General features: G+C 40.6%; 2 protein-coding genes across 5 annotated transcripts in view; one reads left to right on the top strand and one right to left on the bottom strand.

The window, feature by feature from the left end:
• Nucleotides 1-303: 303 nt before the first annotated feature.
• On the top strand, nucleotides 304-13,593 carry c1qtnf9 (C1q and TNF related 9). 2 transcript variants are annotated; one of them, XM_073043738.1, is made up of 5 exons: nucleotides 309-346; nucleotides 2,930-3,068; nucleotides 3,994-4,182; nucleotides 5,104-5,166; nucleotides 7,515-13,593. In XM_073043738.1, exons 3-5 carry the CDS (start codon nucleotides 4,017-4,019, stop codon nucleotides 8,282-8,284), a joined length of 999 nt encoding a protein of 332 aa, XP_072899839.1. In that variant the 5' UTR covers nucleotides 309-346; nucleotides 2,930-3,068; nucleotides 3,994-4,016; the 3' UTR covers nucleotides 8,285-13,593. The 2 variants fall into 2 exon arrangements, with proteins under 2 accessions (XP_072899838.1, XP_072899839.1); XM_073043737.1 differs by lacking the exon at nucleotides 2,930-3,068 and having other exon boundaries at nucleotides 304-346.
• Nucleotides 13,594-13,595: 2 nt separating this feature from the next.
• LOC140726842 (anoctamin-5-like) overlaps nucleotides 13,596-26,137 on the bottom strand; it is a 60,599-nt gene continuing 48,057 nt past the window's right edge. For 2 of the 3 annotated variants that reach the window (XM_073043735.1, XM_073043736.1), the window contains exons 17-21: nucleotides 25,806-25,935; nucleotides 21,162-21,295; nucleotides 20,443-20,523; nucleotides 16,527-16,576; nucleotides 13,596-14,271 (exon numbers count right to left, since the gene is read on the bottom strand). In XM_073043735.1, coding sequence (XP_072899836.1) covers nucleotides 16,532-16,576; nucleotides 20,443-20,523; nucleotides 21,162-21,295; nucleotides 25,806-25,935 — 390 coding nt within the window. In that variant the 3' untranslated portion in view covers nucleotides 13,596-14,271; nucleotides 16,527-16,531. Of the gene's footprint in view, nucleotides 14,272-16,526; nucleotides 16,577-20,442; nucleotides 20,524-21,161; nucleotides 21,296-25,805; nucleotides 25,936-26,137 lie in introns of those variants that run through there. The other variant, XR_012098738.1, reaches the window with a different exon arrangement.

Genomic DNA, 26,137 nt, shown 5'->3' with positions numbered 1-26,137 from the left:
ACCTTTCTCAATCCACAACTTTTTACAGCCTGCTCTGGGCCCAGTAAGTATAGAACTTTGATAACTTTTTCACAGTTACACCAGAGAAACAGCATCTGGTGAACCAAGAAATAATTTGTTTTCCTAAAACTAGGAATTTGCCAATGTAATTATTAATCATTAATTAAAATTGAAGCTGTTTAACTCAAGTGGAGGGATACTGTTGGAACTCTTTTTTCTAGTTTGTCTTTGATAGATTGCATTTATTAATAATTAATATGGTTTACTAATTATACTTGGAAATTTTGATTTTTATTCGGAATGGTGCATTTGGAAGTGTGTCCACACAGAGGTGGCAGCTGATACAGTAAGTTGGTAGTGCTTTATTTAATTAAGTATACTTCGTGAATTACAATTTATTTTCACTTTTTCAATTATTCTCATTTAAAGCCTATCTATACAAATTGAAATTATATTCAACATAACTTTAAATGATACTTAAGTACTATAGTACTTGGATTAAGGTCTGTGTTTAGGTGAGATGCAGTGTGCTGAAGAACCTCAGTGATCCACCTGCAATGTTGACTTCAGGGGCTGCCTATATTGAGTTTGCAGATTTTCCTTGAGTGTGCTGGTTTCCTCCAACATCCTGAAGACATACAGGTAGATTAATTGGAAAATATAAGTTGTCCTTAGTGTAGATAGTGACAAGAGAATCACAGGGAAGTTGATGGGTATAATAGGTTGCAGTGAAATGATTGAAGGACTCTTTGAACCAGCATAGACTCAATACACAGAATGTCCTTTTCTAAGTCTTAAAACACGAAACATAGTTTGGTGATCAAATTGCTCAGACATTAATACAGCAACAAGATTATTAAGGAAGTAATGTAGTTGTAGTGTTTTGTGCATGGAGACATCTGTAAATTGTGATCATGTTGCATGTTGTGCAAAGGTCTCAGCCTTAACTATAGTGCTCTCTCGTCCACAAATGCAGTGCAGAACTTTGAGTGCAAGTCGTGTGCGAAGTTACAAGCTTTTTTGATTATTGTTAATACAATTCAAGTAAAGGATTTGTGTCTTCTGCGGGTTTAAGATATTCCAAATTTCTTTAGAGCTAATGTTATATTTCTAGAGGTTGAGCTATTCTGATTTTGTACTATTCGCTAGTGTCTAATTTAGAGCACTTGTTTGAGGGATAAATGGGCACTAGCACCAAGGTATCTTTTGCATCCACCTGTGAAGATGAATGGGTCAGTCAATAGTCCGAATTTTCAGTAGTGGTACACTCTTTGTGCTGCACTGAAGCATCTGCATGATATACTGATGTCTAGACTCTGGAGTGGGTCTTGTTATGCAACCTCCACCTTGTAGGAGAGCTCCATCAGGGACCTAAAGTTACAACTTGTAAAGTTGTTTTGCTGCTGGTTTTGTAAAACTCTGCGATAAGTATTCCCTTAAAACTTGAGATAATTAGACTCATATTTAACCTACTTTACTTGAATTTGTAAATAACTCATACAACAAAATACATATCAATGTTCAAATATAATTCACCACTGTGTTTTTGTATTAGATGCAGCACAGAACTAGACCTTTTGACCCAGCTGGTCCACGACAACCAAGGTTTCCATCTAAGCTTGTCCCACTTGCCTACATTTGGCCCATATTCCTCTTAACTTTTCCTATCCATCTACCTTTCTGAGTGTCCTTTAATATCGTTATTGTACCTCCCTTAATCACTTCCTCCGGTGGCTTATTCCATATGTGGACCACCTCTGGCTGAAAATGTTGCCCTTCAGATTCTTAATAAATCGCTTCTCTTTCACCATAGACCTATGTCGTCTAGTTCTTGATTCTCCAACCTTGGGAAAAGAATGTGTGCATTCACCTATATGCAGTACTGTGCAAAAGTCTTTCATACACGCAGTATGTAAAGCTAGGGTGCAGTACTTTGGCACAGTACTGCATTTGCCAATGTGGAATGGAGAGCGACTTTGTAAATCTTGTGGGAGCAAAGGATGGTGAGCAATGAAAGAGGGGGGAGCACTGTGGGAGCATTACTGAATGTCTCTCTGGTGCTTCCTGCTCCCTCCCCTCTCCTTTCCCTTTTTCCAACCATGATTCCTCACTCCCTGTCCCCTTCCCACTCTCAGTCCACAATAGAGAACCAATCAGAAACAGGATTATCATCACTCAAATACGTCATTAATTTTTTTTTGGTGGCAGCAGTACAGCACAATACATAAAATTCACTTATTTATACATATAACTTGTCGTGAATTATGTAAATGAACAAAAATTATTAATCAAATATATATATTTATATATACAAAGATTACTCAAATATTATTGAAATATTAAATACACAACAGTCATCACCCCTTCATTATTACAGGGAACTTCGACAAGCCCTGAAACTTCAAATCTAACATCCTTGTGGGAGACTTTCATAGTCTGCAGCTGTTCAGGAAGGTGGCTCCCTATCCTTCTCGTGGACAATAAATGTTGGTTCTACCATTCATTGTATCATCTTCCAAACAAATGATAAAATGTATAGACTCTGATCCTGAAGATCCCCAGGGCCTGCTGCCAGACCCCATGTCATGCAGGGGAGTGGTGGGTTGGGAAGGTGCACACAGAAGGAGAAAGACCAAGAAGAGTTGAGGCCAAGGAAACATAAATGAGCTTAAAAGTCCTCCTCCAGAAAGTAGCAATCAGCTATTGTGCGAGTTACACATACAACATTATCAGTTGACATTCACTACACATGATATTGGTCTTTTGAAGGCAACTGAGAAGCAATGCTGGGAATTGGAATGTTGGAATTAAGCCTAACAGCTCACATTTCAGTGCTCGTGTAATTATGTAAGCATTGCCTCGAGAAGTCTGCAAGTTATTATTAGATTATAAAGGTGCTTTACATATATCACTTCTCTCTATTTTCCAGCAGAGGTCAGTAGACTTCTATCCATTGTCTCTATCAGAACAAGTTTATTAACGATCACGACGTGGTCTCCTCTACATCAGATGAACTAAACACTGATTGGATGATTACTTTGGAAGACTCCAGTATTTAATCCACAACTGTAAGCTTCCTATAGCCTTCCAGTTTAGTTCACCATCCCGCTCCTCCAGATCTTTTTGTCTGTAATCTCCTGCCTGCACTGTCACAGCAAAGCCCAACATGAACTTGAGGACCAGCTCCTCATTTGGACATATTGCATCCTACAAGACCCAATATTATATATTCCAATGATAGCTCTCTCACTTTCTCTGGTTTAGAACTGTCATTTCTGCTTCAGGTCATTTGCCTGTTTTCTCTCTCCAGCAGAGTAAATAACTCACTTGATGTGTCTCCCAGCTCTGGCATAAGCAATCTGTAACACCTTCAAAGAAATATCATCAAACTTGAACTGTCCTCATTGATCATTTAACCAGAAGACTCAAACCCTGCAATCCCACTCTTACCCCATCATGGATATCCCTTTTGTCCCATTCATCCTTCCTGACACTTTCCTTAAAAGTGTATCTATTTTTATCTGTCTGTCTCTGATCTAATGAAGTGTCTTCAACCTGAAATGCTAACTCAATTTGTTTGACATACTAAATGTTTTTAGCATCGTCTTTTTTTCTCAGCTGTAGTTATTTCTTCAATAAATCATTTACAAACGTACTTTCAGATTCCCATTTGTTTGGTCTTCAGCCAATAATCATTGCAATAGTTCTGAACCCATTCAACTGAGCACTCTGCATGCTTACCAAAGTCTTTAATTCCTTAGGTTTCACTTGATCTGCCTTTTTCATCTAATTTAGCTATCCATCTTCCACTTACTCTGTTAAATGTGTTTGCATATAGTATACAGTATTACCATACCACCCACAACAAATTTCCTTTCCATCATCCAAGAATTTCAAAATAATTTTGCAGTAATAACTTTCTTTAAACCAACATCATTGCTTGTTTTTCGGTTCCACAGCCTGCAGTGAAATTCTTTTGATTACTGTCTTTAGATTTGCGGTGTTGAAGCTCTGAGATGCAGATTTGGTTGTTTTTTGTACCAATTGCTCTGGTGAAAGTTGAGATGATCGGAACGGAGTTGTGTAGAGCTGGACATCCTGGAGTTCCTGGAAACCCTGGTCATAATGGCATTCCTGGGAGAGATGGGCGGGATGGCTCCAAGGGTGACAAAGGAGACTCAGGTAGAGTGATGTGACAATAGGGTTGTATTGCTTTTCATAGCTGGAGCCTTACATGGTCTACCATGTGAACACTTCTTTTATCAAGTTGTTAATTCTGGTCAGGACCTGTGCTCTTTTAATTTGCTGACATTAGGTTCCAAATGTCAGAATTTCCTTCAAAATCTTAAGCAACTTCATACAGTTGCAGTTTGAGTACAGCTCAAACTGTCATTGTAAATCAGCGAAGAAACATGAACTTAGAAAACCAAGACTCAGAATTTTTAAACCCTTGTCAATCATGAAGATATTTGAGATACAAGTTTGCTTTGCCAATAATTGCTGTAATGAAAGTGTTTATTTTCAAACTGTGGGGCTGAAGCAGGGGTAAATGTGACAGGGGTAAAAGTGCTCTATTCACAATAATCCACTGAATGTCAAATGTTAATCAATTAATGTTTCTACATCCAGTTTAGCTTGCTGTTAAAATGTTATTATGGTGCTTATCTGAAGAAATTTCAAGATTATAATGTGTGCTATAAGCCCTAATTAAAGGACACTAAACTATACAATAATCAATCTGCACACGATGTGTGTTAGATTTAAGTGACATGTTCTCTGGCCATTGTATGGTGTATCGAATCATTTATCTCTTAAATGGAGGCCTGCCTTATACTTTCTTGATTTCCACAGAAGATAATTTATTTATTATTGGCAAATGCCATACAGAATGTTCTACTCAACCATTGCCAAACTGTAGGTTAATTCTGAGTAAATTCTAAATGAGTTTTAATAAACTATTCTATTAATTTCTACATCAGTATGCTCCAGATCTAGATATTAACATTGCCTTTGAAGCTGTATTAGGCCACAAAGAATTCTACATATTTTGACTTGCATGAAGATATTGTGGTAAAATAATTCTCACATAACTTCTTTAAATAGGTGAAGTTGGGAAATCTGGACCCACAGGACCTCAGGGGCCTAAAGGTGAACCTGGAGAGTCAGGTAGGAACCATTATGCATGAAGTTCATGCTTCAAGTTTCATCTGGCCTGGAACCATTCTATAGTGTGGGCAGAGGTGGCCTTTTTACCCCATAAGACACAGAAGCAGAATTAGGCAATTCGGCCCATCAAGTCTGCTCCACCATTCCATCATGGCTGATTTATTATCCTATTCAACCCCATTCTCCTGCCTTCTCCCCACAACCCTTGACACCCTTACCAATCAAGAACTTACACCCTCTACTTTAAATATACCTAATGATTTGGCCTCCACACCCATCTGTAGCAATGTGTTCCACAAATTCACCATCCTCTGGCAAAAACAATTCCTCATCATCGCTGTTCTAATGGGACGTCCTTCCATTCTGAGGTTATGCCCTCTGGACCTGGACTCCCCCACTATTGGAAACATCCTCTCCATTTCCACTTTATCTAGACCTTTCAACATTTGATAGATTTCAGTGAGATTCCACCCCCCCCACCTTATTCTTCTAAACTCCAGTGAGTACAGGCCCAGAGCTGTCAAACGTTCCTCAACCATCAACCCTTTCATTGCTGGGATCTCGTGAACCTCCATTGGACCCTCTCCAGGGCCAGCACGTCCTTTCTTAGATGAAATCCCCCCTCAATCTTCTAAACTCCTGTGAGTACACGCCCATTGCCTCACATGTTAACACTTTCATTCCTGGAATCATTCTTGTGAACCTCCTCAGGACCCTCTCCAATGCCAGCACATCTTTTCTTAGATAAGGTGCCCAAAACTGTTCACAATACTCCAAGTGTGGTCTGTCCAATGCCTTATAAAGACTTAGCATTATATCCTGATGAAGGGTCTCGGCCCGAAACGTTGGCTACTCTTTTCTCACGGATGCTGCCTGACCTGCTGCGTTCTTCCAGCGTTGTGTACGTATCCTTTGATCCACAGCATCTGCAGTTGTATTTTTGTTGTTAGCATTATATCCTTGCTTTTATATTCTAGTCCTCTCAAAATTAATGCTGACATTGCATTTGCCTTCCTCACCACTGACTCAACTTGCAAGTTAACCTTTAGTGAATCTTGCACTAAGATTCCCAAGTCTCTTTGTACCTCTGATTTCTGAATTTTCTCCCCATTCAAAAAAATATTCATTTAGTTTCATAGGTCTTATTCATTAATGTATTATCTATATTCATTTAGAAAGCTTTTATTACTTCAACCAAAGTGCCTGACCATATTCTTCCATACACAATTCCGTCTGCCACTTATTTGCCTATTCTCCTAATCTATCTAAATCATAGGACCATTGGATGCAGGTGCCGAATTAGACCATTTGGCCCATCAAGTCTGGTCTGCCATTTCATCATGGCTGATCCATTTTCTTCTCAGTCCCAATCTCCTGCCTTCTCTCCATATCCATTCATGCCCTGACTAATCCAGAATCTATAATCCTATGCCTTAAATATATCCAAGACCTCATCTCCACAGCTGTCTGCAGCAATGAATTCCACAGATTCACCACACTCTGGCTAAAGAAATTCATCTTCATCTCCATTCTAAAAGTATGTCCCTCTATTCTGAGGCAATATTCCATGGTCTGAAGCTCCTCCGCCAAGGGAAACATACTCTCCACATCTACTCTATCAAGGCCTTTAGCATTTGATAGGTTACAACAAGGTTCCACCTCATTCTTCTGAATTGCAAGATGGTGTTACTGTAATCATATAACCATATAACAATTACAGCACGGAAACAGGCCATCTCGGCCCTTCTGGTCCATGCTGAATGCTTACTCTCACCTAGTCCCACCTACCTGCACTCAGCCCATAACCTTACATTCCTTTCCTGTCCATATACTTATCCAATTTTTATAAAAATGACAAAATTGAACCTGCCTCTATCACTTCTATTGGAAGCTCGTTCCACACAGCTACACTCAAGAAACAAGATGAACTGTGCCTTAGTAATCTTGCATTTACTGTGTTCAAAGGTTTTAAAGTAACCTTCTGAGTTGTGCATAAATAGCAATAAGCACTGACCAGCTATTTTCTACTAAGACTTAAAACAAATTGATTGGAGGCAACAGGAAAGTATAAGTTTGAAGCACACATATAATTCATGAACCAAAATAGAAAAACTTTCGCACTTCACACAAAATGCTGGAGGAACTCAGCAGACCAGGCAGCATCTATGGAAAAGTGTCCCTCCAGCATTTTGTGTGTGTTGCTTGGATTTCCAACATCTGCAGATTTTCTTGTTTGTGATTGGAAACTTTAGCGCTTATTTTTTAAATAAAGGATTGCTTCCAATCTGTGCCTCCAGATCAATGATCCTATAGGAATATAGAATTATTGTAATGTCTTATGATTCCAGGGCCCCCTGGCGGACCAGGTATAAAAGGAAGAAGAGGAGAACAAGGAACTAAAGGAATACCAGGAAAAATGGGACCAAAAGGAATTGCTGGGCCACTTGGACTTAAAGGACAAAAGGGGGAAATTGGGCTTCAAGGGAAGCAGGGCATCAAAGGGGATTTGGGACCTAGAGGTCCAAAAGGAGAAGAAGGACCTATTGGAGCTCAGGGAGACATTGGACCACCAGGTCCTGTAGGACCTAAAGGTTTGCCAGGTCCAAAAGGAGAGGTGGGCCCCAAAGGATCACATGGGAATCCTGGAATTCAAGGTGTAAAGGGAAGTAAAGGGGAAAGTGGTGAAAAGGGAAACACTGGTGAAAATGCACTGATAAGGAATAGTGCTTTCAGTGTTGGATTGACAGAATTTTCCAAGCTGCCACGTTCAGGTGCCCCAATTAAATTTGAAAAAATCTTTTACAACAACCAAAATCACTATGACCCTACCACAGGGAAATTTACATGTGAATTTTCTGGGGTTTATTACTTTGTCTATCACATCACCGTCTATGTTAAGCATGTAAGGGTTTCCCTGTACAAAAATGGTGTTCAGACCCTGAATACATTTGATAGTTATCAGAGCAGTGAGGATCAGGCTTCAGGGGGCACACTGCTGCAGTTACAACGCGGTGATCAAGTGTGGCTTCAAGTAATAGGCGGTGATTTTTTTAACGGGCTGTATGCAGATACCAATGATGACACGGTTTTTACAGGGTTTCTGCTATTTACTGAATGAAGAGGTTCAGTAAACCTTTCACTGGAAATGTAAATTCAACCGACAACCCAGAAGAAACAAAATGTCTGGACGTTTTAGCCAAAACCCCACAAATGCTGGAAATCTGAAATAAAAACAGAAAATGTCAGAAACACTCAACAGTCAGCATCAGTGAAGATCTCATCAAAGACCCTTCATCAGAACTCTGAGAATGAGAAGAGGTTGCAGAGCAAATCGCTAAGTGGGAGAGGGATGAGAGAATGCCTAATCAGTTGTTGGCGAAAAAGCAATAATGTTCACTAACTTCTGTAATGGACACATGAAAAAGGGGTTATTCACAGGGTTACTGTGAATTATTTCACTTCAAATATTAACTCTGCCTTGTCCCTGGAAGTTTTGTTAGATGATCTGCCACGTGGACCGATAGTCCCCTCTCCCTTCTCAAATATTTATGATGCACAAGTAGTTTTTTTAACATTGAAATTTAATGTTAAGATGATTTTTCACATGCAATTTTATGTGCAGGTAGCATGAGAACTGTGTTAATATGGACCACGTAACTAGAAAACTATTACCTCAGTGTGTGCACAATCTTAAGATGCCAGCAACTTGATAAAGGTCTGGTGCCACCCGATTGGCTATACTATTCACCTAATTATCACTTCCAGGACCTTTGAAGGAGTCAATTCTGAAGCAGAACAGCTGTGACTGGGATTTAAAGGTTAACAGTGGTGGGGGGGGGGGGCGGTGTGGGGGAAAGGGTAGGCTGAATTGGGTGACACTGGAAACTGTACCGTGGGACCTGGAAGGAAATGTGATTAATCCCCATGATTAACCTGACCTGGTGTAGACTGTCACACAAAACTTATGCCAACTTCCATTATCCCAATTTTAGCAATCAGTTATGGCTAACCACACCTCTCAGTCTTTGCTTCTTGCCAAGAGGGGAAGTGCTTCATAAACATCTTGCTGGCTACCTGCAGACACTCTTCCTCCACATTCTGGTCAAGTCAAAGAACACTGCAGCACAGAAAGAGCTCCTTCATCCCTTCTAGACCACGCTGAACTGTCAATTTGCCTAGTCCCATCGACCCGCTCTCCATTCCCCTCCCACCTGTGTACCTGTCCGAATTTCTCTTAAACGTTTAAATCGTACCCACTACTTCTGCTGGCAGCGTGTTCCACACTCTCACCGACTACTGAGTAAAGAAATTCTCCCGCACGTTCCCCTTGAATATTTCATCTTTCACCCTTAACTCATGACCTCTAGTTCTAGTTTCACCCAACCTCAGTGGGAAAAGCCTGTTTGCATTAGTCCAATCTATACCCCTCAAAATTTTATATACCTCTCTCAAATCTCCCCTCATTCAAAGTTTCAAAAGGTTTCAAAGGTACATTGAAAGTCAGAGAAATGTATACAATATACATCCTGAAATGTTTTTTCTTCGCAACCATCCACGAAAACAGAGGAGTGCCCCCAAAGAATGAAAGACAGTTTAAATGTTAGAACCCCACAGCCCCCCCAGCTTCCCCCCGCGCGTAAGCAGCAGCAAAGCAATGATCCCCCTCCCCCACCAGCAAAACAAAAGCATCAGCACCCACCACCGAGCTCTCAAGCGTGCAGCAAAGCAACAGCAAAGACACAGACTTGCAGTACCCCAAAGTCTACTTGTTCACCCGGTGTTCAACATACCACAGGCTCTCTCTCTCCCCCTAATAAGGGAGAAAGAGGTGTCTCCATTTCGCTTACACTACAAGGAATAATAACTAACGTATTCAACCTTTCCGTATAACTCAGGTCCTCAAGTCCTGGCAACATCTTTGTAAATTTTCTCTACATTCTTTCAACCTTATTTACATTCTTTCCTGTAGGTAAGCGACCAAAGCTACACACAATACTCCAAATTAGGCCTCACCAATGTCTTATACAACTTCAACATAACATTCTAACTCCTGTATTCAATACTTTGATTTATGAAGGTCAATGTGCCAAGAGTTCTCTTTAGGACTTCCAAAGAATTATGGATCTGTGTTTCTAGCTCCCTCTGTTATACCACACTCCTCTGTGCCCTACCACTCATCGTGTAAGCCCCACCCTGGTTTGTCCTCTCAAAATGCAACACCTCACACTTGTCTGTATTAAACTCAATGGTAGCTTGCTCTGTTCTACTGCAGCAGTGACGGTCTGCTAAAGCTTGAAATGTTTAAAAGAACTTCTTCTCCAGCTCAGATTTTAAAAACTATTGGCCTGACTCTAGTCCTTTCCTCACAAGTGTTGCCTGACCTGCTGGGTATTTCTAGCATTTTCTGTTGTTATCTATTCCCTAAGCTCAATGACCTTACTGGGGGGAGGGGGAAGAAACTTATCATTAATCCATTCTGTAAATATGAACTTAAATCTAATTTACATCAAACTATTTCATCGTATTTGGAAATTTGGAGAGATGGTGAGTGGACTGAGTATTACTCTGCTTTGTCTTTTTTTAATCATCATTTTGGGCTTTTATAATCTCCTTCCACTTCTATTTTACCATTAATTTATTAACTGAGTGGCCCTGTAGACTCTGATCCTTTTCAGTTTCTTTGTGCTTTGCAGAATTAATCTAAGTCATGTAATGAAATTTGCATTTTGCAAACGCATTCAACAAATAATGATACAGCTGGTGTCCACAGGACCAGAATCAGATTTGGACTTTGTAAGAGTGCAAATGATCGAAAGTGAAAGCGATCAAACCCAGAGGAGATCATTGTCTTACTGACAGTATTTTGCTAGCTGTTAAAATGAATACCTCTATATATAACATACAGTGTGCACAATAGTGACATCCCAGTCCCACTATTACACCAAGCATATGCAGGAATTCCATAATAAATATCAGTTTCCTGGAGTAACAATGGTGAACGCTGATATTCACAATTTTACATTGTAACTTCTGTGAAATTTGGCTTGATATTTCAGAAGACTAAATCTGTCAGTGCATGAGATTATGTATGCCATTAAGAAAGTGGAATACCAGACTAAATAACCGTTTCTTGCAGAAGCTTCTACTCCTCCCTGCATGGAATTCATTGTTATTCAGACCCTCTTCTCTGAACCTGGAGCCCCTTTCCTCACACAGCTTTAGTCCTTTCTTTAATCGACACAATTTTAAAATCATCTTCTCCTTTTTTGATCTGGTTCATTATTATTCTAACATTCCAATATGCAATGCAACTATTCTTTCTTTTAAAGGAGAGTTTGCCTTAAGCATGATAATAATAATCTTGAAGACATTTTTAGTAGATTATTGACCATTATTTCCAAATTGCACAATAAACATGAGCAATAATTACAATAGTTTTCCATTTCAGTGATAGCACAAGCAGCTACATCTGACCTCAGCATCCTTTTTTTTAATAATAAGTAATTCATTAAACTTTTACTTAATTCTATTAGAAAATTTAAACATTAAACTTTGGCTTTACTAGAAACACTGAGCCGAGAACAATTCTGCCAATCACTGACTGCTGCATTTCTCTACAACTAAAACAAAGAAAATAAATATTTTTTGGGGGCTGTGAATTTAGTTAATGCAAACAAATAGTAGTGGACTGGTGTTCCATAGGTTGAATGAAGTCATAATTTTAATTGGCCCAGGCCAACAGGCAATGGAAACAAATTTCATTTATAAATGTAATTCTAACTTCAGGTATTGGTTCTGTACTAGGATAATAAAAATATCAGAGATATTTGCATTATCAATTTAATTAATTTGTATTTTAACAACCTTTTCAGCTATTAGATGATATCTGGGATCCCTAAAGATACATTAGCTTCAGCTGAGTGTATGTGTAGCTGATATAGAATTTCTTTAATATTAAGTTCCATCCTAACACTTAACAATTAATCCTAATTGCTCCAATTTTGAATTTAGAAAACCTGCATTTGTCATTAACATTATGACATATGAACCTATACCAAGGATAATGAAATATTTCCTTCAAGGAAGCACAATAATCTGGTGGGTTATTCTATGTCCTTTTAGCTCAGATACTTTATTTTCAAATTCTACAGTGGAAGTTTTCTTACAGGATAAGATTGTGCAGAGTCTCCTATTTATTGCTCACTTTTTGTCTTCCCTATGGATCAACAGATATAGTATTGGCTGTGTACTGTTTCTTCTGATGTGTACTAACCAGTGTGCGCTAAAATCTTGTGCTGGGCAAGTTTTTGCTCAGTGACAACAATGTGTACGCACTGAATTTTATATTTCAAAGTATTTATCCTAACAGCTAGCAAAACACTGTTAGTAAGATAGTGATCTCCTCTAGGTTCGATCATTTTCACTTTCATTCTTCTGCACTCTCACAAAACATGCGTAGCATGTCTGCAGCGGGTAATGAAGGATTTTCACACATTTTATGTATGTGTGTTTTGCTTGTTAAATGATGCCAAATTTCCAGATGTCACTCCACTTCTTCCCACATACAAGTTCTCCAGCAACTTTTGCATCGCGACAATACACACAGGTAACACCAGTTTCTGTGCTGTACATAAACATTTCTTGTTCCTGACTTCATGAGCTTTTGGTGTAGCAGTTTCTACTGTTTCATTAAGCCATACCTCTTTAAATGAACCAGCAGTACTTTTGCACTTCCTGTCAGTTGCTTCTTTGGAATTCGACATGGTGAATCAATAATTGCTTCGATTGAAAAACACCATGAATAAGCCAACTCTAAAATCTGCAAAGAAATCATTGCAAACTCCACACTGTCAATGCCGTCCACATCAGAAACTGGAAAAGGAAATATAATTGTGTATGATGGCGAAATATACTTAACATGCCATTGAGGCAGAGGGTGACAACCTTTTGTGTGCAGTTTAAATTCCTTTGTGCACTAGTAGCAAAAGCTGTGTGCGAGCACGTACGCATACACCTTAGAGGGAACACAGCAGCTGCGGAGTGTCCGCACTTATTTCATTTCTCATTCTTGGGCATCCAAATTATTGATCTGTTTCACATGAGTCCCAGATAAATCATAACTCTATCTGTCGTAAAGCTTCAAATATCCTTTGAATGCTTCAATTAATGATGTATCCCAGCAGCTTCTGGAGGCTATTTCCTCCTCCCAGTCAGTAGAGAAAGGTTTTGACAGAATAACATGCTAAGACATTGCAGAGAAAGTTTTACATCACAGGTATTCATAAGAGCTTTGTAATAATCAGACTTGTACGGTACTTTACATATGTTGTTCTCTTTGGAATGAACCAATCACCAAATACGTATGTTAGATCTCTGCGAAAAGAATACTTTGTTCAACATGTAATAAATAAAGGCATTTTAAAGCTATATTTGATACAAAATCACAGATTTATTCTGAAGTAGTAGAACTACAAACATTAATTTAAGACATCCACAGTATCAAAATGATTTATCTTTTATATCCAAGGTCATTGGCACAGTTACAAATGTACAATAGTGCAACACTGGTCAAATACTACATGCAGAAAAGTGCTGTACTGATAGCAGTGTACAGAGAAAGAGCATCTCTTGCCCCAGCCTCAGAATCTTTATAACTGCAGTGTATGTCGTTAATCAATAATTTATTGTAGCAACTACAGAAATTTAACAAACATCTTCATTCACAAGGAAATCTGCAGATGCTGGAAATTCAAGCAACACACACAAAATGCTGGAGGAACACAGCAGGCCAGGCAGCATCTGTAGGTAGAAGCGCTGTCGACGTTTCGGGCCAAGACCCTTTGTCAGGACAAACACCTTCATTCTGTGGTTTTAACCATAAACATTTAATTCACATTGAAAGATTTGTGGAAGTACTCATTTAACAACAAAATGGTACCTTACCACTCAACAGGTCAGTGCTGTGGGTGAAAAAGCTGAGGGAGAGTTGGGGGAGAAGGGGTCAAGAGAGGTTGCAGGAGTGAGTTTGCAGACAGTCACATCAAGGTGTCACTCTCAAAGGAGGGAGTCTGTTCCTTTAGCTCCTACTCTGTTTATTATTGTTGTCTATGGATGAAACAAAAGGACAAAGTAAAATTTGAATGATCTGACAAGAGTAAGTGACACAAAGAACAGACTCAACAAAATGTAAACTTTTAAAAATACAAAAAATAGAATTACAGAGCCATTGCTTTGTAAAAGAAGTTCACGAGCAAACGTCACAATGTCAGGTTTACATCCAGAAGCAAACTATCAACGCCATAATTTTCTGTGACATTTACTGAAAATCTATTAGATGGAACTTTCTTAATCTCACGCACCCACAGAGCTAAAAGTAGCACAAATACTTAACCAATAATAACATCTGCTGCCTATAGTTTATATCCACGTCCCTCTGGATGGTGAACACCACTGTGGCATCTGTTTGAGACCTCATCATGTTCTCTAGGACAAGGTACAGACTATGACTTTAGTCCTAACTCAGTTGCCATGGTTACTCTCTTAGAATACAGGACTTTGGAATTGCCAATTAATGCTAGTTTTTGTCCCTCTTTTGCCCTCCTATTTACTTGTTTTTTTAAAAAGTTTTCCTACAACACCTCCCAGCTTTTAACACTCTGTATACCTTCTCCTGATTTCAATCATCTACACCCATCACCAACTACCCTTGTCAGGCTCTTCACATCAAGTGCACCTTACATTTCACCATTATGACAAAACCATTACTACATTTTTTAATGACTCCCTCGTCATGCATTTATCTGCAAGTAGCTATCTCAGTCCTTTTTTGCCAGGTCCTATCCTATCATATTGAAAATAGCCTTCCCCAAATGCAGCACCTAGATGTCTGCTCCATAGCCACCTTTACTTCTTCATATTTGAACTTCTTGTACTTCCCCATAACCACCTTTAAATTTAGAGTTATGGTCACCACTTACCACTCACAATCCCTCCCCACGCCCACCTAAATTAGGACTATCAAAAAGTAGGGCTGCTTCAGAAAGGTCTCCTAGTCACACAGTTAAAAATTCTGTCCCTTAAGCAAGAGATGACTAATTTGTTATGCGATAACTCGTTGCAGAGTAAGATCCCATACTGAAATGAGTGGCATGGTTGTGGTTAATAAAGATACCAGGGGAACTTGTTTGCTCTTAGAATACAGCCATGGGCAAGAGGCACAGGGTCTGAACACAATTCCTTATTTCAAATAAGACAGCTTAGCACTGGAGTTTCAGCCTGGTTTACAGATTCTTGTACCTGTGAGGCTCCAATCCAAGACACCAAATTGGAGGAAAGCCAGCATTAAGTAGCTGATGAATCTTAATATTCACTTTAATAACTATTTGCAATTTTTGTAGTAATCAATAATTGTAATAACACTATTAACATCAATGTCAATTTAGGGGATGCTGGGTTTAACCACTGAACAGCTGTTACAATTCTGCTTCCAGTAAGATGGCGACACACTTGGACTCAGTGGCCTCTATAGGTCCAACCAAAGGTCTCATGGACTTCTAAAAAAAAAGCATTTGTTGCGATCACAAGACCCTGCTGGACTTTCAGAACTTAAAGCACTGTAGTCTATCCCATCAGCAAGTTGCTCTTTGCTGGAGGAAGTGAAGGAGCTGGGGATAGTGCTGCTGCCTGCGTCAGTGCAGAAAGGCAGTATGCAGCCTCGTAGCGAGTCAGTGTCTGAGTCGCTTTTTCTCCTATTGCAAGACCCTGTTGACTATTGGTGACATGGGTAGCTGCAAGGCCAATCCACTGTTTCATTGGTGAATGGCAGGTGAACTGCGTGGCCTCAGTCATCGCAAGGACTAAGTCTAAACTTTCAGTATAGCTTGTTTGCAGGAGAGTGGTGTTGGACTCCACTGGAGTGATGGAGGTAGGGTAGCACGCCTTCCATGTTGGAATTGGTGCTGTACTCCAGTGCTTGCTTGGCTAAAGAAAAGATGTATTGCATTTGACTGCAGACTGCTGCAATATTCATGGACTCAGGAACTTGGACTATATTTTTGTGAGTGTGTGACTGTATTTTACTGTTGTCTGTGCCTGTGCTTTGTATGACTGTTGGTATTGTGTTTTGCACCTTGGCCCTGGAGTTATGCTGTTTCATTTGGCTGTGTTCATGGATATGCATGTATGGTTGAATGACATTTAAACTTGAATTTGAATAGTTTTCCATTGGTTACCATATATTGCTTCAATTTGCTCCTACTTTGTTCAACATTTTCATGCTTTATAAAGGGATGGTAAAATATTAAATTGTGTTCATTGCAATTTGAGACTCAGAATACAAGGCAATTAGATCAGCTACTTACAGGATTTATTGTGTTTTAGCTTCCATTATCTTTTGTGCTTCGAATTTTTCCTAGAGTAACAAATACAATTGAGTCCCATTACATACTGATCACTTGCATAAAAATCAGATATTTACAGCAACAGTAACAATTATAAATTTAGAAGTTTAAAAAAAACTCACCAGAGTTTTGCTCTAATCTGACAAGCGTGATTACTGATGTGACTGTATAACAATTACTAAGCTAATGCACTGTCCAGCATCTTCATTCCCAACCCCCACCTCTGCAGTAGTAATGTGCATAACACTGCACATTCAGAAGGCAAGAGGCAAGGGCACGTGACCAGCCCCGCCCTTAATGACATTAACTCCTTCATCTCACAGATGGCCCTCATTAACTTCCCCATCATTGCACTCCATCCCACCAGGCTCCAGGCTCAATGTATCCTTTGCAGTTTCTGTCCCCTTTAAGAAAATTCTACCACTAAACATACATTCTTTCCCCTTCATTCCTCATCTACTCTCCTGTTCTTGCCTACCACTCCCCACTCAAATGCCACCTCAGGAGGTGTTTTCACCACTTCCCTTTCCACCATCTCGGGACTAAACAGGTAAAGTTGTGGTTCACCTGCACTTCTTCCAGTCAAGTGAACTGCATTTGGTGTTCAGAACATGACCCCCTCTACACTGAAGAAACCAAATACTAATTGGGAGATTGCTTCTCAGTGTGGTGAACTACATATACCTGTCTGGACTGGCCCCCCCCCCCCCACTGACTGCTCCTGTGGCTCCTCCCACAGACCCCTGTGTCCACTTGCATTCCATCTACAGGACCTGCAGTTGCCTGCCACATTGATATATCCCACTTCCACTCTGATCTGTCTATCTGTAGCCTCTTGCACTGTTAGAACTTGACTCTACATCAAGCAACAAAACCATATCATCTGTCTGGGCACATAGCCGCCTTCCAGACAACATTAAGTCCTCTAACATGCATCCCTCTGGTCTATATCAAAAACATTTCCATCTGCCATCCTTCCTACTGTGTATAGACTAACCTGTCAAATATAATCCAGAATCCCAAATAATACATCAGTCATAAGTTACACAAACTTGGCATCTTATCCTCTCTATCAGGTGCTCAGTCCATCAGAGGCATTCTCGTAATTTCACTACAATTTGTGGGTACCCTGGCTAATGCAATTTTCTTTCTCAATTCTGATGAAGACTGAAACATTGGCTCTTTTCACAGATGCTGGCGAGTTTTTCCAGCATTTCTCATGGTCTGTTTCTCATCCCCTTTCTTGCATTGGTCTAGCCTGTTGGACAGCTCCCACTATTAACAACACATTAGACAGACCTAGTTGCTCATTAAGCCAACTCAACTCATCCCATCACCAAAGCATCCTGTGTTACACCACCAAAACTGGAAAAGGGTAGGAGGGAAGTGTCACAGACCTATAGTGACTCCCTGGCTTGCTGACCCATTTTCCCCAGCACTTCCTGCTTTAGTTTCAGTTTCCAGTATCTGCAGTTTTATTTTGAATTACATTGATTGATATCCCTTGGTGACATTCTTTGTCCATTCCTTTGTAGGTAGGGAGTGGACTCATACCCATCCCCATCCTCCAACAAAGACTGCACCTTAGAAATGTCACTGGGCAACGTCACACCACAATCAACTGTAAAATGGAAGCATCATCACTGCCAGTGTGGCTGGGTCACGATCTCCCACACACCAATGAACCCTGATTGATGGCTGGTGTCTGTGGCAATTAACTGCAAGGAAAGAGCATGAGATACAAATACTGTACTCTGCTTTGTATTCATTTAATGGTCTGCTCCTGACATCTAGTACTTTGAGAAAGTTTATCAGAAGCATGTTCACCGTTGTATCTCGGCTGGAGGCTACTCATGACAAAACCCCAGTACGGACAGACTGCTGACTGATGCAGACCTCACATTGACCTGCGGGAGATTCCAGCTCTCAGATACCTGGCAGGGCAGGGGACTGGTTTTATCAGCGAAAGGGCTAATGGTTCAGCCACCTTCTATCTGGAATCTAATGGTTTCCCAGTGGTTGGCTGTCAGTGGGTCATTATCCAACTCAACACCTAAAAGTTGATTCCTGTATGTCACACCATCCAATCCCAATGACAAAATACTAATGAAAAGGAACATAATGTGAATCACATAAAGCCCTCAACAATCTTCCCCGGTGCTCTCTACATCCAATGTACTAGTAAAGACTGTAGCCTGTGGCATTCAGTGGTGCACAGAGTAGAAATCACTTCTATAACTTCCACATTCCACACGTGGACCACTCGTGTCGAATTGCACTTTCACCAGGTTTGTGTTGTCTGCTTGTCTGTGCCACAAGGCTAGAGCTACCCAAGACCCTATCCCCTTACCTGGCTCTCCTTTGGGCAATGCTCAGAGAAATCACCTTCCCGTGCCCACTCCGCACAGCTCTCACAGGCCTTGTGCTTACCTGACCCACAAACCCAGCCCGTGCCTCCACATGATAGCTCTATTACTATAGATAACACTAGAAGGACTCTAGATCATAGTCTCCGGGATTGCTTTTGCTTGCATGGTGGGAGGGGAGCGGTTGATGCTTTTGGTGGAGCAAGTGGAGGGGAGAAGGAAGGGTTGATGCTGCTTCTGTGTGGGGGGGGAGGGGGGCTTTGTGATTCTAACATTTTTCTGTCATTCATTCTTTGCTTTTCTTTCCCCTCTCTGTTCCGTAGATGTTTGTCCAGAGTAAGAATTTCAGGTTGTACACTGTATACATTCTCTGAATGCACCCTGCACCCAATGATCATACCAAGCGAGACAGTCCCCACCCCTATGTAAGCAATTCAGCCCAATAACTAGCAAGTCTGATATCCCTCAATGATGAAAGTTTAAATTTGTTTTCTTCAGTATAGACACTGCTTAGCTGCTGAGCATTTCCAGCGCCCAACAAAATCTTCTATTCATCCTCTTACTAGTGAGATAAACTGCTGTCTACCAGGTCTGATCTCCATTTCCCTACCACCAGCTCAGGCAAGCTATCCTTCACCATTACCACCTCACCCTTCCCTCCCATTAACCAAGAAGCCTACCTCCCAACTACCTGATCCCCCATGATGCTTAGCAGCCACTCCTTGATCAATGCCAAAATGTCTCACATTTCCTGACCCTTTAACCCCAAGCCAGTTTCCCTGCAAAGCCCCGGAACTATCTACAGCATTGTCCAATTTGGTCTGGACTGTGAATGGGAAAAGCCACCAAATAAGCAAGGCTCTTTCAGTAGCATGTGATGCCACAGACCTTGCCCTCTGCTCATATGACACATGTGAACAACCAAAAAAACCCGTTGGCACATTTCAATCTTCAGAGGATTCACTAATTCCATTATTTTTGTAAACTTTATTGGTCCCAACAGCCATGTGCAATTTCACAGAGCTATAGACATTAACACCAAAAACTGCACATATCTTGAATGTTCAAGCAACACACACACACACACACACACACACACACACACACACACACACACACACACACACACACACACACACACACACACACAAAATGCTGGAGGATCTCAGCAGGTCAGGCAGCATCTATGGAAAAAGAGTACAGTGGGCATTTTGGACCAAGACCCTTCATCAGAACTGAAAAAAGAGATGAGGAGTCAGAGTTAGAAGGTGTGGGGAAGAGAGGAAGAAACACAAGGTGATAGGTAAAAATGGCAGGAGGGTTTGAGAAGTAAAGGAAAGAGCTGGGAAGTTGATTGGTGAAAGAGATACATGGCTGGAGAAGGGGGAATCTGATATCTTTAAAGTTGTCAATGACTAAATATTTCCTATGCACAATGAACATAGTTAAATATGGCATTATTATTGGTAATTGCACATTTTATGTTGATATTCTGCAATTTAAAAACTTACCCTTCTTATTGCTTCTTTTATTCTTTTGGAAACGCCTGGTAGGAATGTTGACAGCAGAAATTTCACTATAAACAAAGCATGCTAAAAAGATAGTTTTTAGGAATGTTATTAAATAGTTAGAACACAAATTGTTTCAATATATTGCATGAATGATAAATTTTAATACACAAGTTCTAATTCAATGTAACATTTAAGAGAAGCTTGGGTAGGAACGTAGATGAGATAGGTAAGGTGGACCAGGTGCAGGTAGGTGGAACTAGGCAGAAGACCAGGCTGGCATTGACAAGATGGGCTGAAGGGCCTGTTCCTGTACTGTAGTGCTGTATGAGATATACAGTAGATTGTTGAGCAATTTGTAACTGGTATTATAAACTGGAATTATCAGTTTATTCCACCTAATTAACTGATACAAATCAGGTTCATTTAAATTTAAAAAATAGTTGCAACAAAAGGAATCTTTTGCCTAAATGCTGTTAGAATTCAGCTGCTAAAGTTGGTGATTTACCTATTATACCACCTAGTGTCACAATACATTTCTCATTAAGGCACAAGAGCCTGTTTTCTCTCCATCACCGAATTTTAAAGATTAATTAAAATGCAGAAGTTGTGCATTATGAATTATAACACACAAGTACAGTAATAGGAGTTAGTTTGAATATCGTAGCAGCGTTTTACAGGAGACTATTAAGAACCAATAATTATCAATACTGATTGCATACCTCAAATACAATCAGACAGCGAAGTTTTTCATAAAAAGGCTTCTCCCTTCCAGATTCTGAAGTGAATACAATGAGGCAGCCATTGGTCACCACCGCCATACAATTAATTACATCCAAAATTGTGAACCAGTGACCTGACAAAACAGAATTCACAAGATGGTGAGGGAAAAAAACAGTGCAGTACCAAATATGAACAGTAGGGGGACCACAGCGCCTAGATACAAGAAACAGCGAAGTGAACTGGAAAGATTGGTAAACTGGACAGAGAGCAAGAAATTTATTTCTACCATTATTATTACTGTTTAAAATTTACAGTACTCTGTTATTACTTTCTCCTTTACAACCTCAAGTGTCGTGAAATGATCTACATAAAACTAAGTTTTTCTATTGTACCTCAGTACATGGAAAATGTCTTTCCACTCTTCAAGAAGGAAGGGAGGCAGAAAAAAGGAAATTATAGGCCGGGTAATCTGATGTTGCAGTCCATTATGAAGGGTGAGGCTTCGGGGTACTTGGATAAAGACAGCCAAAGTCAGCATGGTTCTCAAGGGGAAATTTTGCCTGACAAATCTGTTGGAATTCTTTGAGGAATTATCAGGCAGGATAGAATCAGAATCAGGTTTAATATCACTGGTATAAGTCATGAAATTTGTTAACTTTGTTGTAGCAATACATGATAAACAAAAAAAACAGAATTACAGTATTTATATGAAATAGATTGATAAGTAGTGCAAAAACATAAATATAAAAGGGAGAGTCAGTGGACACTGTTTACTTGGATTTTCAGAAGGACTTCAACAAGGTGCTGCACATGAGGCTGCCTAATACAATAACAGCCCACGGTATTACAAGAAAGATACTAACACGGGTGGAAGATTGGCTGACTAGCAAGAGGCAAAGTGGGAATAAAGGGAGCCTTTTCTGGTTGACTGCCAGTGACTAATGGTGTTCCACAGGAGTCTGTGTTGGGGCCACTTCTTTCATATTATACAGTATGTCAACAATTTTGTATAAAGAATTTGATGGCTTTGTGGCCAAGTTTGTAGATGATACAAGGATACGTAGAGGGGCAGGTGGTGTTGAGGAAGGGTGGTTACCGCAGAGGGACTTAAACAGATTGGGAGAATGGGCAAAGAAGAGGCTGATGGAATATAGTGTAGGGAAGTGTATGATCATGCACTTTGGTAGAAGGAATAAAGGCATAGACTATTTTCTAAACTGGGAGAAAATTCAATAATCAGAGGTGCAAGCAGGCTTGGGAGTCCTTGTGCAGAATTCCCTAAAGTTAACACCAGTGGTGAGGAAGGCAAATGAAATGTTAGCATTCATTTCAAGAGGACTAGAATATAAAAACAGGGATGTAATGCTGAGGCTTTATATATGACCATATAACAATTACAGCACGGAAACAGGCCATCTCGGCCCTTCTAGTCCGTGCCGAACGCTTACTCTCACCTAGTCCCACTGACCTGCACTCAGCCCATAACCCTCCATTCCTTTCCTGACCATATACCTATCCAATTTTTTTTTAATGACAATACCGAACCTGCCTCTATCACTTCTACTGGAAGCTCATTCCACACAGCTACCACTCTCTGAGTAAAGAAGTTCCCCCTCGTGTTACCCCTAAACTTTTGCCCCTTAACTCTCAACTCATGTCCTCTTGTCTGAATCTCCCCTACTCTCAATGGAAAAAGCCTATCCAGATCAACTCTATCTATCCCCCTCATAATTTTAAATACCTCTATCAAGTCCCCCCTCAACCTTCTACGCTCCAAAGAATAAAGACCTGACTTGTTCAACCTTTCTCTGTAACTTAGGTGCTGAAACCCAGGTAACATTCTAGTAAATCTCCTCTGAACTTTCTCTATGGCATTGGTCAGACCACACTTGGAGTGTTGTGAGCAGTTTTGGGCCCCATATTTAAGTGGTTCTGGGACTGGAGAGGGTCCAGAGGGAGGTACATGAGAATGATTCCAGGAATGCAAGGGTTACATGCGAGAAGCATTTGACAGCTCTGGGCCTGTACTCACTGGCGTTTAGAAGAATGTCGGGAATCTCATTGAAACCTATCGATTTTTAAAAGGCCCAGAGAGCGTGGATGTGAAGAGGATGTTTCCTATAGTGAGGAAGACTAGGTCCAGAGGGTACAGCATCAGAATAGAGGGACGTCCATTTAGAATAGAGATGGCGAGGAACTTCTTTAGCCAGAGGGTGGTGAGCCTGTGGAATCCATTGCCAAGGACAGCTGTGAGGTCCAAGTCATTGAGTATGGCTAAAGTGGAGGGGGGTAGGTTTTTGATTAGTCAGGGCCTCAAAGGTCATGGACAGAAGGCAGGAGAATGGGGTTGAGAGGGATAATAAATCAACCATTGGAATGGTGGAGCAGAATCAATGGGAAACATGGCTTAATTCTGCTCTTATGTCTTATGGTCTTACATATGACCTGATTCCCATACTCAAGATGCTTCCGTTATGCTGATGGGTAGCAAATTCCAGGATTTTGACCCAGGACAATGAAGGAATAGGGATTACACAGAGGATTCCAGTTAATCGGGACACATCAGGACCAATACGTTTCAGAATCAGAATCAATATCACCAGCATATGTCGTGAAATTTGTTGACTTTTCAGCAGCAGTACAATGCAATACTCGATAAATATAGAAAAAAAACTGGATTACAGCATGTAATATATATATATATATATTAAAATAGTTAAATTAAAATAAGTAGTGCAAAAACAGAAATAAAAAATGGTAGTATGCATGGGTTCAATGTCCATTTAGGAATCGAATGGTGGAGGGGAAGAAGCTGTTCCTGAATCACTGAGTGTGCACCTTCAGGCTTCTGTACCTCCTACCTGATGGTAACAATGAAAAGAGGGCATGTGTTGGGTCATGGGGATCCTTAATGATGGGCTCCGCCTTCGTAAGGCACTGGTCCTTGCAGATGTCTTGGATACTATGCAGGCTAGTACCCATGATGGAACAGACTGATTTTACAACTCTCTGCAGCCTACTTCGATCCTGTGCAGTAGCCCCCACCTACCCGCCATACCAGACAGTGATGCAGCCTGTCAGATTGCTCGCCACTGTATACTCACTCCTGTACGCCCTCTCATCACCATCTGAGATTCTGCCCAACAATGGTTGTATCATCAGCAAATTTATAGATGGCTTTTGAGCTATACCTAGCCACACAGTCATGGTACAGAGAGAGTAGAGCAGTGGGCTAAGCTCACATCCCTGAGGGGCGCCAGTGTTAATTGTGATTGAGGTGGAGATGTTAATATCAATCTGCACAGATTGTGGTCTTCCAGTTAGGAAGTCAAGGATCCAGTTACTGAGGGAGGTACGGAGTCTCAGATTCTGTAGCTTTTCAATCAGGACCATAAGAATGATGATGTTAATTGCTGAACTATAGTTAATGAACAGCATCCTGACTTAGGTATTTATATTGTCCAGGTGATCCAAGGCTGTATGGAGAGTCATTAAGATCACGTCCACTGTAGACCTATTGTGGTGATAGGTAAAGTGCAGTGGGTTCAGGTCCTTGCTGAGGCAGGAGTTCATTCCAGCCATGACCGACCTCTCAAAGCAGTTCATCACTGAATGCTTGAAACCACAATGACCAAAACAGTTCTGAATTGTCTTCCTGCCCATTGCTCACCAAAAATCAGTGGCAAAATCATTGTTTTTTGAATACAAGCACATACAACTGAAGTTATTTAAAAACTGTTTGCTTTAAGCACAACATAGTGTCTAACAGCCACACAAGTGCGCACGTCTGATGCTGATTAGAAACCGTTTGGCAATGGTCCTGTCCCAGTTAAATGCCATAGTGTCTCAAATAAATGAAGGGAATCCTGGCTAGTTTCTCGATTAGATTTTGTCCTTTAAGAATCATCCCAAATAAGAGACTTCCCTGATTTATCGATGGCCAAATTAACTGGAATCGTCTGTGTTGTCAGTTCGGGCTGGTGTATGATTTGGAGGGAAAAAGAGATATTTTTCTGACCTAATAAAGGCACAAGGACAGGAACCAGTGAAGTCTGGTAGTTTAAAATTCAATAATGGCACTTTGACATATTTAAGGATGATCCACAATTCTGCACCTGTGCAAATACCTGCATGTTTGGCTACAATCAAGACACAAGCGAAACTCGAGGGATATTTGAGAAGTGACTGAGGAGATAAATAAAAAGGTGTGGAGCTTGTCAGTTAGGTTGTAACCTGTTACACGATTCAGCTTGCGGCAGAACCATGCTCAGGGATCACAGCTGGAGCCCGGAGCTCTGAGAATGGGACTGGTGGTCGGGCCTGTGGTCAGAGTGAGCGAGCCACGAGCCGGTGTGCAGCCGTCGGGAGTGCCGAGCAAGTGTGCACACACCAGCAGCACCAACACATGAACATTAGCTCCCATGCAGCGGAGCCTGGGGTTAAGTCACGAAGCCCATGTTGTAGCTGGTGTGCAACTGCTATCCCTCATAAACCACAGAGAAGCAACTTCCACTCCACTGTATAAAGTCTGGGACCTGAACATCAGGACCTTAACTAACACACCCAACAGCAACAACTCTGCTTTCTTCTGCAACAACGATGTAGCACTTCCTTCTCTGAAGTATGAAAATCAATATCTTTACCAATGTCTTGAGCCATATGAGCAATGGGGCGTTTGTATATCCGCAGCAGTCGTTTGGCGTCCAAATGCATGTCTAACCAGATGGTTAGTAAGAAAACCAAAGGTCCCAGTGGGAAACAAGCAGCAAAAAGCTGTAAAACGAACAGTGCAAGAATCACATAAGCAAGTTCAGTTATTCCTTGTGGCCTTTTGTATCTAGGTGATCAATATTTTGAGTGCTGCGATTGAAAAGTTATTTCTTGTTTGTTTCAAATTACGGATCGGTATTATTTCAAAATATTAAATTAAGTCTTGTTAACATGGCTGCATTATGCAATTATTAATACAGGAAAG

This window comes from Hemitrygon akajei, chromosome 4 (genome assembly GCF_048418815.1).
Source record: "Hemitrygon akajei chromosome 4, sHemAka1.3, whole genome shotgun sequence".
Lineage (NCBI taxonomy): Eukaryota > Metazoa > Chordata > Chondrichthyes > Myliobatiformes > Dasyatidae > Hemitrygon > Hemitrygon akajei.
The sequence above is the reverse complement of the archived record's forward strand: the minus strand, read 5'-3'. Positions and strand labels throughout refer to the sequence as shown.

Coding starts and splice junctions, on each gene's coding strand:
- c1qtnf9 (XM_073043737.1), top strand. CDS start 4,017: ATGCAGATTTGGTTGTTTTTTGTACCAATTGCTCTGGTGAAAGTTGAG. Junction 4,183..5,103: donor GGGTGACAAAGGAGACTCAG/GTAGAGTGATGT, acceptor TTCTTTAAATAG/GTGAAGTTGGGAAATCTGGA. Junction 5,167..7,514: donor AGGTGAACCTGGAGAGTCAG/GTAGGAACCATT, acceptor TTATGATTCCAG/GGCCCCCTGGCGGACCAGGT.